The following is a 12,450-nucleotide window of genomic DNA, read 5'->3' on the forward strand; positions in this document are numbered from 1 at the left end:
ATATGTTCCCCTATCATCCCGCTCCCTCTCGCTTCCTCGGGAATGGCAGCAGAACAACGGCCATGTCATTATACATTAAACAGGCACGGGGGCACCTGCTTCGCTCTGGCAATTAAATGGTGCTGGCTGACACCGGGCTGGCTCGCTGCGGTGACCCGCCCCCACCTCACCCCCACCTCGCCCCCACCTCGCCCCCGCCAGCCATTCTTACCTTTCAGATTGAGACGTAGGAGCCCCGGGGTGGGCGGACGGGTGGGGGTCTAAACTAAACCTCTCCCCGCTCCACGTTGCTTAAATTGGTCGGAGCCGCAGCCCCTGCTGCTGATGAGCCCGATGATGTTGATGGTGATGATGATGATCCCCCCAAGCTTCAAAGGGCTGGCCGTCATGTTTAAACCATAACCTGGGCCGTGCGGCGGCGGCGGTGTGCGTGACGAGGGGAGGGATGGCGAAGGAGGAGGAAACGGAGGAGCGTAGAGGTGGTGAGGGGACGAGAAGGACTAGAGAAGAGGGGAGAAAAAAAAGAAATGGATCTTGGAACAGAGGAAATTTTAACAAGTGCACAGAGAGAGAAGGAGGGAGGACGAACAGGGAGAGAGGAAATGGAGCGAGTGAAGAAAATGCAGCCTTAATGATGGGTGATATGCAGCCACTGCTGCTGAGATCCCCATCAACGGATGACATGGCACAAACACCGATGTGTCAGTGATGAAGGGAGAAGAGGGGAAAGGAGAAAAAGAGGGAAAGAGTTTGGGGGTGGGGGGGGGGGGGCTTGAACTCCCCTGAGATGGCCTCCAACAGAAACTAGTTGTTCCTGGCGAGTTTATCCTCATCATTATATTCTGGCTCGGAGCCATGCAGCCAGACACTGCCAGATAATGAGCTGCTTTAAAAAAAAAAAAAAAAAGACATATATATATATATTTATATTTATATATATATATATTCTTCCTTTCTTCCCCTTTGCCTTCATCCTTTTCTCTTGTCTTGTGGTCACGTGAAATCACAACCTTTAAGCATGCATGCACAGATATACATGTTCAAATAATTAGTGTCACACAGCTCTGTGCCGAGCAGGGCAGCGTCCAGTAGCTCTGCTAACCAGTGAAAAGATTCCTTAAATATGTTTTTTTTTGTTTTTTTTGTGTGCCCTTCATATGTTGGAAATGCAAATGATTAAATGATGGGAATGTAGAAAGATGCAAATAGAAATGCTAGTGATCCTGACAGTGATGCATTTGCAGAAAAGAGTGGGTGGAAGCAAATGTAGACCCAAAACTAAGATGTGTTTCATAGTATGCACTATTCTTTGGTAAGAGGTAATCTTGAAAAGATGATCTTTCACCTCTGAAACAGTGCATGTTAAAAAAAATTTAAAAAAAAACATTATCACCAAAGTGTTGATAAGAAACCATCTGCCTACTGTACTTACTGTAAATGACAAATGCTCCAGGAAGTTGCTTAGCTGTAATAAACTGTGTGATGTGTATAACCATCCAGGCTGATTTCTGTGTAAAAGTAAAATTTTATGACATTTAATTGGGCAGAAACAAATCTATCCCAACCCGGTTGTAACTAACGCAGGAATCAGCCGTGGACATTTGTCACGTTTCTGCGCGACCGGTTCCATTCCTGCGGAAGACGACGGCGCTTTGGCATGTCGCAGAAAGGCGGGAATGGAACCTGAGCCGCAGCTGTCGTGTGTTCTTGTTGTGTGCTCCATCCTCCCATTTCACTCGTGTCCATTCTGACGATTTACACAGTCTTCTGTCCTCCAGGTTCCCCCCACACATGGTGCCCCCTCACCACAGTTTGCACACCACGGGCATCCCTCACCCCGCCATCGTCACACCCAACGTCAAGCAGGAATCGTCCCACAGTGACATCAGCTCGCTCAACAGCTCGTGAGTGAACTCCCTCCTCCTGCCATTAACCAGTTGTTTTAACGCTCTTACTCGCCCTGCTCATCTCGCTGCCTTCTTCCTCGTCCACAGGAAACAGTCAGACGCTAAAAAGGAAGAGGAGAAAAAGAAGCAGGTCCACATAAAGAAGCCTCTGAATGCCTTCATGCTCTACATGAAGGAGATGCGGGCGAAGGTGGTGGCCGAGTGCACGCTGAAAGAAAGCGCCGCCATCAACCAGATTCTGGGGAGGAGGGTAAGTTCCATGTCAAACTGGACATCTTATGACCACATTTCATTTCATTTATTCCATTCATGGTATATATTCTTAATAATGTTGTACAAAATTCCATGAAGTACACATTATCACCATGAAAGAAAAGGAGCAGGAAGAAAACTTATGATACCTGCCCCTCTCTGTTAATACAATTACGTTGACTTACTGAACACCAATCTATCTATACCAGGGGTCGGCAACCCAAAATGTTGAAAGAGCCATATTGGTCCAAAAACAAAAAAACAAATATGTCTGGAGCCGCAAAAAATGAAAAGCCTTAGAATGAAGGAAACACATGCTGCATGTATCTATATTAGTTACAACAAGATTTTTTTTCATTATGCACTTTGAGAAAAAAGTGGAAATGTCGAAAAAAAGTGGAAATGTCGAGAAAAAAGTGGAAATTTCGAGAAAAAAGTGGAAATGTCGAGAAAAAAGTCAAAACTTCGAGAAAAAAGCCGAAATGGCGAGATTAAAAGGGAAAGAAAAAAGGAAAAAAAGAAGAAAAAAAGAAAAAAGAAAGAAAGAAAGAAAGAATAAAAAAATGAGAAAAAAAGAAAAAAAAGAGAAAAAAGAAGAAAAAAAAGGTCAAACATTTTTAAAAAAGCTCCAGGAGCCACTAGGGTGGTTCTAAAGAGCCGCATGCGGCTCTAGAGCCGCGGGTTGCCGACCCCTGATCTATACACATATTTATAACAAGAAAACAAACAAAAATACCACTCTTCTATCTATTTTTTTCTCTTTCTCCTTCTTCTTTTTTGTAGGCACTTATCTTTTCTTTTTTAAACATTTTCTTAAGCTGATACAAACTTGTGCAACTTTTCAGTTCCTTGCTTTGTCCATGCCATAATTTTACACCTGTAACAGAAATACACATTTGTTTTATGTTTAGCCTTGCAAAAGTATGTTTGAAATCAAGTTTAAGTCTGTTGTCCTCCATCCTCCAATCTGAACAATTTTTGTAACTGTTCTGGTACCTATCTATTTTTTGCTTTAAACATTATTCTTAAAGTTTGAAGTTCAACTATATCCAATCAGGGTTCAAAAGGCAAGACTGCCTAAAAAGCCTGTGTTTTTCTGGTTCACGGGGAAAACGGTTGTCGTCTCATGTTGCAGTGGCACGCCCTATCGCGGGAGGAGCAGGCCAAGTACTACGAGCTGGCCAGGAAAGAACGACAGCTCCACATGCAGCTGTACCCGGGCTGGTCAGCACGAGACAACTATGTAAGTTTTTAAGTTTACAAGTCGTAACGGCCCCGCTCTTTCCCCCCCTTCATCAGGTGTAGACACACGCGGGATGAAGCGTGAGTTGTACCAGTCGAAATCCTTCTCAACTTGATTTCCATCTGAAAAATGGGAGCAAACTTCTTTTTATCTGAGCTCACCTTGACAATCTTGTCCAAACACTTGAAGTCCCTGCTCTACCTCAGCCTTTATCAAATAATAAAGACTGCATAACAGTTTCAGCTTTGACTCCAGCACATATACCCACACTGTAGCGGAGCACAGAAAGTCAATATTTTTTGTGTGAAGTCTTAGCCGTCTTCATCCCGTGACATCATCAGATCTTCCCTGGCGGTGCTCCGTCTGGCCTTCACCGCAGACTCCTGCAGCTCTGCTTTGTTTTGATTTCTCTCCCTAATTACTGCTCAGTTGTGATTAAGAGACCTCCTCAAACCAGTCAAGGATATTCCCACCTTTTAAACTCCTGAAACCATCTGCGCTCGTGTAGCTGCGTGTTCGGGTTTGGTGTTCAGATGAGTGGTGAAATGTTGTTTTTACTGTGTTTTATGATGCATTTTTCCATGAATCATAGGATGCTTGTTCTTCTCTCTAGACACTAGTGAGCCATTCCCGCTAACAGGAAGTGTCATGCCCAAAGCAGACCGCAACAGGCCACTTTCCTCTACCCGTAATTTAGATAGAGGTCGATTTCTCAACAGGCTTATTCATGCTTGTGTTTATAAACTCTCTGCTTTTAAAGCATCGTGTGGTTGGGGTCATAAAGCTTTTTCTTGATTGCCAACATGGGGTCATTTACATTTCGGTGATCATTTTTAACTTTCTTCAAGACGAAAATAGTATTTTTGGTCATGGACAACACTTTTAATGGGCTTTTTCGGCTTTTTGGTTGTTGTTTTTTGTGCACCTGTTTGGTTAAAATCCACGCATCTGCTAACTTTTGGAAACCACCTGCCTTTAATATCTCATTATTACCGTTTTCTTCACTGGCGCAGAACTCCAGCTCAATCTAAACGGCATTTCTGAGCCCCACGAAGCTCTTCCGACAATGAGGTCGTGTCGAAATGGTGTTGTTGCTGCCAAAGAAACATTTACCAGCTGGTTATTTCTGAACCCTTACATTTTGGGCTCAGTGGTTTCAAATGGCACTATCTCCCCCACAATTCTGTCTGTGCTGAAGTAAGCCTATTTAGATTAAAGCTGAGACTTTAATGTTCTGTCCATTATTTTAAAATTACAGCATCTCGATTGGTGCAACCACATGGACAAGCAACATTTCGGCTGTCTAAATGCTTATTTGTAGAGGAACCTTTTATGTCGGTCCTCAGCGAGCAAGTTTTTGCATCCTGGAACCTTTTGTTCTGACACAGAAAATGCCAGAAGTTCAGTTTTGTCCGGGTTTGGGGATGAAGCTTTGGCCAAGGGGAGTCTTCCACGAGCAGCTGCGGAGAAATCCATCTTTTCCCGAGCAGAAGTGTGTCAAAACCGTCTAGATGTTAACAGAACAGAGGGAAATAACAACAAAAGATTTCAGAAGAAGAAGAAAAGGGCAGAAAGAGGCAGAAAGCAGAGAGAGAGGAGGGAGAATTGTGGTCTGGCCTGCAGTGGCTGAAACAAACCGGAGGGCAGAGGCAGAAAAAAGGCAGAGAAAGAATGAATGAATAAATAAGTAAACACAGAGATGAGTCCTATTCTCCGTTTCATGTTTTGGGCATTCTGCAATATAATAACTAAGGTTCCTGTCTGTGTCTATTTTTTTTTTTTTTTTCTTTCTATTTTTTTGGCGGCTAACCAACAGGGGAAAAGGAAGAAGAGAAAAAGGGAAAAGCAGCAAGCAGAGAGCAATGGTAAGTGAGCTGCAATTATCTCTCATATTAGAAGAGCCCCATCATGTGTCAGGCAGATGTGACATCTTGCAAGATAAAAGTCAAGCTAGTTTTTTTGTACGTGTTTTTTTTTTTTTTTTATGTGTCTTATTGTGCTTGGCTTTTTTTTTTTTGTGTGTGTGTGTGTGTGTGTGCGTGTAGTTATGCTACCTAATGCAATATTTAAATGGTAGACTTGCTTGTAACCCCCCACTCCCACCCCTTTTCCCCATTTTCCCTAGTTCTCCCCAGCTAATAACAACTGAATATGCATGACCCCCCACAGTCATCCTTATTGTCACACCCCCTCCCCCCCACCCGCCCCCAATATGTCCCTTTGGCTCGTAGCAATCTGATATTTTGATATGTGTTTTTGAGAAGTTGAAGCATCGTGAGAGCCATTAACTTTGCCAGTGTTGCGCGTGTGTGACCTTGTTTTATACTGCCTGTGCCCCGCAGATCGACTGCACTACTGTACTGTGTGCGCGTGTGTGTGCGTGTGCGTGTGTGTGCGTGCGCCCGTGTGTGTGTGTGTAACTGTGCATGTGTGAGTTTGTTGGGCTGCCCCCTCGCTTGTTCCCATGCATGCTTCCACTAAGAGAAATCACTTACATCTGAAAATTAAGGAGGTTTGCTAATTCTGTGATTTATTCATTTCTTTTTTCTTTTTTTTTTTAATCCATTTTTACTTTATGATTCATACATTCTTCTGATCATATTGTGAGGAGCTATGCCGACTTGTTATCATGCATTTTGCGCTCGTTTGGTGACGGATTTCTTCTTGAAGGCCTCTCTATCTGTTCTTTTTTTTTTCAGAACACAGAGAATATTTTCCAAACCCTTGCCTTTCACTCCCTCCGATTACAGGTGCTAATGTCATTTTTAAGTATTAAATTACTAACTGTTTTATTATTTATTTATCTTTCCTTTTTAAATGGATGTATATTTAATTACCCATGAATGTGCAGTATGAAGCAGGTTTAAATTTTCCTCTCTGAATTATGCTCCTTTTGGCTTTGTTTGCTGCTTTCTTTTCTTAAAATGTTGCTGTTTGTTTGAGTTCAAGCTAGACTTTGTTTTACTTAATTACCTCTTGCCGTTTTTTTTTTTTTTTGGTTAGAACGCTTCTTTTATTTTGGTAAAGTTACTGTGCTTGAGGATCTGATGATTAAAACGTTAGATTACGACCGTCATGGGTAAACCTCCTTAATCTGTACGCCTCAGTAGCTGCGCTTGCGCCTTTTCCTACAGGCCAGCATGACTTTGGCCTCCCTCCCCACTTTACAAAAAAAAAGTATCTACTCGGATGAGCCCTGGACTTAAACGCACCGCGGCGGTTTTTTCTTCGGTCACTCCGCTCTACTTCTGCTAATGACACGATTGCTCAGTAGGGCAAGCGAGTGACTGGCAGCTGGTCTGCTGCAGACAGCCGATGCTGCTGATGGAAACCAATCAATCGTTTGATGCCTGCTCTAAAGAGTAGATTCCCTCTTCAGGTTCCAGACCTTTTTATTTCATTTTCCTTTCTTGTAATCCTTCCCCTGGCTAAGGCTAAGTCATGCCTGTTTTAGCAATCTGCTGCCTCCGCCTAGCCCTACCAGCTTGACCCCGTCTTTTTGAAACAGTAGCGCACTGATAGCATCTAACAGCTAATTAATCCAAGCTGCCTCCGCTCCGTTTAATATCCTCTCGATCAACAAACGCTACCTTATCTTTAACGTCCTTGGGATTTTAGCTTTTTTTTGTGATTTGAAAGTGATTGTTTCAGTATTACTGTTAATGGATAACATGCATGTGTTTTTTATTTATTTATTTTGTACTAATTTTGTCTTGAACGCAGTAATCGTGTTCATTGCTGTCTTTTTTAAATGCATCGCTTGATAATGGCTTTGTGGGTTTTTGGAATGGGGGTTTCTTGCTCAGTCAACTTAACTGCTAAGCTTCATAGATTCAGCGTTACCTGTTTTTGTTTTTATTTTTCTCCTTATTTCTCTCCTCTATTTTATTCCCTTATTTTATTGGTTTTATTTCTTTCCTCCTCTCTTGCTGGCTTCCCTTCCTTGTTGCGGCATCAGACCTGAGCGCTCCTAAGAAGTGTCGAGCGCGCTTTGGGCTCGATCAACAGAATAACTGGTGTGGCCCGTGCAGGTGTGTATGGTGTGTGCTTGCACTGGCCAGGGCCAGGTGAAGGCTGAGTAACTCCACGCTGGGACTTCCTCCTCCGCTCTGTGCTGCTCTCCTTCCTCTCCGCCTTCCTCCCTGTCTGTCCCACCAGGCTATTGTGACCTCTCAGCTTCCTCCAGCCGTGCCCTGCCGGTCTATCTCTGGGTTCTTGCTATTTGATTTTAACCCTTTTTTTTATTTTATCTTTTTTTTATTTTAATTTAAAAATTATTTTATGGGAAATTAAGGGTTTTTAACAGCATATATCAGAGTGTTTGTGTGAATGTCGTCAGTGTGTATGTGTGGTTAAAGATGGGAGTTTCGCTGCAGGTACAGTGAGCTTGGCTCTGATTGGTCAGGAGTCCTTAAACTGGCAGGTTGGGGGCTTGGAGGATCTGGAGTCTGATGGCCTGGTCAATATGGAGGACATCCTAGTGTTGCCAGCCAACATCTAAGCCCTGGCTACATATTTATTGTCTGTGCAATGACGTGTCCCATTTTTCTTTTTCTTTTCCTTTTCTTTTTCCTTTTTTTTTTTTTTTGTTTTTTTTTTTTTTTTGTGTCTGTCTGTGTGTGTTTGTGTCTACCTCTTTGGCTAACAGATGCAAATACCCCAAAGAAGTGTCGTGCCTTGTTCGGGCTTGACCAGCTGAGTTTATGGTGCAAACCATGCAGGTATTAACTGCTGTAGTACCAGTGGGGAGGCAGACGGCCCCACTGAGCCTCCTCTCCCTGATTATTGGCTCAGATGTCTTCCTAAAACATATTTCCATCAGTGTGGTAATGGATGGAAAAAAGTCCTCTTTTCTCACTGAGAAGTTTCCTGCTCCTCTAAATTCCTGCACAGCTATTTCTCCTCGTTGAGCTCAGTTCAAGCCCAGTGACAGAAAATAGATTTCAAAGCGAGACTTCACACTATTAAATCCTCAAAAAAAAGGGATCAAATAAAGGAAGATCGGCGTCGGTGATAGTATTTGGAAGGACATTTTCTTCCGTCTGAACTGGTCTGACTGAAATCTATTTTCTGTCCAAGCAGTGGATAATTCCTTTTCTCCCTTTCACTGTCATGTTTGTTCTAATTGGCGCCCCTTTTGATTAATGATGTCATGCTTACAAATTTAGCCCTGCTTTCTCCGAGGGCCTGTTTAGTGACACTCTTTTCTGTGCCCTCTCCTCCTTCTTCTCCAACTCTCCTTCCTCCAAACTCCTCTTCAATAACCCTTACTTAGTCCCTACCTGTTGTCTTTCTGTTCTGACACAAGCAGTCTTTGAATTGGGAATGTTTTCATGGTAGGTATTTGTTTCTGCTAAGTAATACCCTTCTTTGTGTCTGGCTTTCTTTTTTTTTTTCTTCTTTCTGTTGACTCAACTTCTCTGCACCAATCACTGCTATGCATTTTTTTTTTTTTTAAATATCGTCGTGACGTTTTTCATTAGTAATTGTTTTGAACATGCTCACTCTAGCAGCTGACAGCCACGTTATCACAAAATACGGCATTATTCCATAAAGAATAATAGCGCGTAATGATGTTAAGAGACTGCAGAAGTGCTGTAATTCAGTCAGAGAGGTTAAAAGTTCTCTCTGGGCTCCATTTCCTCAAAGATGCATCTGGTATAATTTCCCCCGAGGCAGGGAATCAATAACATACACGGGCACATACTATAAATCAATATGTCTGTTAAAAAAATGGATATTAGCTCATTTGTTGGAGTTTGACGGACAGTTACAGAGGCCGTGATGTGTACGTGGAGCAAAACGATACCTTTTTAGTCCCGGTCGATGCTCTGCACCGTCCAGAGCTGCAGTATCAGTTCAGACTGCACTTAAAAGCCTCATCTTCACCCTTTTCTTCTGGTGTTCTGTGATGTCTGATGTTGTCTGCTTACACTGTTGAGTTCATCAGAAATGCATGCCTGTCTTTCACCTAGCATGTGATTAAGGTTTCATAGGACTGTGTATGCAATCGGTTGTTGTCTGTTGTCCTTCTTTCTTTTCACTCCCAGTAATCTGCTCTCTGTTTGACGTTTTTAAAGAAAAAACAAAAATTCCCGTTAGAATTAAAGAAGAAAAAAAAAGGTTTGAATAGACTAGAGTAACTTACCGTATTTTCTGGACTATAAGCTGCACCTGTATATAAGCCGCACCCGCTCTATTTTTAAAAAAATAATTAAAAAAAGACATACAAGCCGCACCTGCTCTATTTAAAAAAAAAAAAGATATGCAAGCCGCAGATATTTATGTTGTTAGATTAGATATTTACTACATGTACAGAAGGATTTTGAGCTGTAAATGATGTACATGTTTGTACCTAAATAGATCCTTTCCTAACAGTGTCTTTTAACATGGCAGCAACTTTGCTGATTAAAACGGGACAGACCCAAGAGAAAATAACCGGTATTTATTTATCTGTTTGAAATCTGCTTCTATCTGCTAAAGAAGAAGTGGCGTATTCTTCTTTGCATTTATTTTGTCTTAGTTTTGATTCTAATTCCGGTTAGAGCGCCCCGAGCGGTGGAAGAAAAATCCACAGAATAGCCGCACCTTTGTATAAGCTGCACGGTTGAAAACCTATGAAAAAAGTAGCGGCTTATAGTCCAGAAAATACGGTAATTAAGAAAATTCTGTCCCCAAAGCTTTAATTGGTATTTGTAGACACATCAGTGTGATTGTTACCTACTTCACATCTGCTGAAACCCCCCCCGTCTCCCCCCCAGCCCCCCCTCGGCTTCAGGCTTCCTTGTGATAGAATTGGAGGTTGCAAGAGAGGGGTCACTGCCAGGGTCAGTGTAAAGATGAGATGGGCAGAGATTCCCCCTTAACCAAATGTGAGCGCAGCCTTCGCAGCAGAGTCGCCGCAGATAAATGCAGCGGTGCTCTCCCCCCCCCGACTCCCCCTCGCTCCACTGTTTTTGTTCAGCGGGTTCCGTCGAGCTCGGCGGGTCTGGCCTCCAGACTCAACATGCAGGGGGAGGGTCCCAACCTCAGGCGGGAATGTAAACATGATGCCTTGACCCCTCACGCACACTCAACACTTGTAACTGTGGGGCAGATGCAGGGTAGTGTGGATCTTGTTGGCTTTTTATTATTATTTTTTGCCTCGTATCCAAACTCCGTCCCCTCAGGAGAGGAGAGGGCAGAGCTCCACGGAAGCACGGGAGGGAGATAGGTCCAGTTAGCGCCAGTTGCTGGAGAGGACAGGCTCATATTGTAGCTGCAATTGTTCCTCAAAAAAGAACGGAGAGTTTGAATTCAGAGAGCATTTACTCTGTTTCCTTTCGTCCCTCCGTCATCATCTGTGTGTGTGCTTCTCATTTCCTTCCTGCTTCCTGTCCAGGTGCTTCACTTGTGACCTTTTTCTGTGTGATGGTTTAGTTTTCCTTGCTACCTTTTCTCCTGAGCACATAAGATATGCAAAGGTACTTAAATGCACCTGCCGATCCGATCCGTCCTGTTTCAAGGAACGGCGAAAGGTGCATTTAAGTCGAGCAAAAAAAAAAGTGCTGCGAAACTCCAAGTTTCCCGATTTGATGCTAAAAGATTCTCTTTCTCTCACCTTTGTCCTCCAGGAGAAAAAAAAAGTGCATTCGCTACATCCAAGGTGAAGGCAGCTGTGCCAGTCCTCCCTCTACGGACGGAAGCTTACTAGACTCCCCCCCCTCCTCCCCCTCCTCCGTGGTTCACTCCCCCCTCTCTTCAAAAGAGTCCAATCCTCAGACTGAACAAATGCAACCTCTCTCACTGACTATGAAACCGGCCCACCAGCCACTCCACCACCCGCACCTCCTGGCTGGGCCTCCGCCGCCATCTTTGGTTCAACTGGAAAACTCTGCTGCAGCTAGAAAAACGCCTGGCGCCTCCTCCCACAACGGAGCCGTGGAGCACGGCGACGTCTCGTCCTCGCGGCAGCCGGGCTCCTCGGTGGCGTCCTCCATGGCCCGGTCCTCGGCATCGCTGTGTCATTCCCACTCGCTCCTCCCCTCCACGGCCCCTCAGCCTCTGTCGCTAGTGACCAAGTCTATAGAATAGTCTATCCTATTTTTCTCCTCTCTTTTATCTCTGCACACACACACATGCACGCACATGCACGCACACACACTCACACACATACTTGCACAGACACCTCTCTAGGTCCTTCCTCTGCTATATTTCACTTGCCGTTGGATGTTTTTCTCTTTATGTTTCCGTGCCACAAGGCTTTGAAATTTTAGTTTTTCTTTTACTAAAGTTCATTGGTCAATATTTGACCCCTCATTATCAAAAAGAATTCTAATTATTATAAAGAAATGATACAATGAGCTGTAGTATAGCTTTGTGAATCTGCCAAAATTTTTATGAATTTTTTTTGTTTTTGTCTTTTTTTTTTTTTTTTTGTAGTGTTCAACAGTGCAAACTGAAAAATTATCTAGTTCAACTTCAAAATGTGTAAAAGACGGATATAAAAAGGTAGGCTAGATTATTCAGCGAGCCCTTTTCTTGAAAGAGTTGGTTCTCCTTCTTTATTTGTATTAAATACGAGCTTGCGAACCAATCATTCGACATCTGTTCAAACTCTTGGAGGGCATGAGGCTAGCAGTGACACCTCTCTGAGGAACAACTTTAATTGTGATGTTACTTGTTCTTGTTTAAATGTACAGATATCGGGAGGGGGTGGGTGGGGGATTACTGTGTTAAATATGCATTCTTCCACTGCGTTGTCTCTTCTTTTCTTTGTCGTTTACCTTACGGGGCGGAGTCAGGCAAGTTTGGGTGGACTTGATCGGGGGCGGGCGGGGGTTTTGGGTGGGAGGGTTGACGGGTTATTAAATTCAAAAATGTCACAACGCTAGGACCAGTAGTATTTATTGCTTTAGAGATTGCTTGTTGTATCTTGTATGTGTCTCTTTTTGACCCTTTTTTTTTTTTCCCCTTGATATATTGTACAAATATTTTTTCTTAAGGTAAGCAACTATATGAATGATCCATTTTTACAAGGAGGTTTGAAAAGGCCATTTTTTTTAATTA

General features: G+C 43.2%; 1 protein-coding gene across 35 annotated transcripts in view; it reads left to right on the top strand.

The window, feature by feature from the left end:
• Positions 1-12,203, top strand: part of tcf7l2 (transcription factor 7 like 2) — a 94,976-nt gene extending 82,773 nt beyond the window's left edge. For 3 of the 35 annotated variants that reach the window (XM_061707896.1, XM_061707887.1, XM_061707894.1), the window contains 6 exons: positions 1,779-1,904; positions 1,995-2,157; positions 3,295-3,402; positions 5,219-5,267; positions 6,102-6,152; positions 11,016-11,237. In XM_061707896.1, the coding sequence (XP_061563880.1) occupies positions 1,779-1,904; positions 1,995-2,157; positions 3,295-3,402; positions 5,219-5,267; positions 6,102-6,152; positions 11,016-11,095 (577 nt within the window). In that variant the 3' untranslated portion in view covers positions 11,096-11,237. Of the gene's footprint in view, positions 1-1,763; positions 1,905-1,994; positions 2,158-3,294; positions 3,403-5,203; positions 5,268-6,101; positions 6,153-7,360; positions 7,434-8,050; positions 8,125-8,677; positions 8,740-11,015 lie in introns of those variants that run through there. The other 32 variants (XM_061707864.1, XM_061707872.1, XM_061707868.1 and 29 more) reach the window with 27 other exon arrangements.
• Positions 12,204-12,450: the final 247 nt, after the last annotated feature.

Source organism: Cololabis saira, chromosome 19, assembly GCF_033807715.1.
Source record: "Cololabis saira isolate AMF1-May2022 chromosome 19, fColSai1.1, whole genome shotgun sequence".
Taxonomy (NCBI): domain Eukaryota; kingdom Metazoa; phylum Chordata; class Actinopteri; order Beloniformes; family Belonidae; genus Cololabis; species Cololabis saira.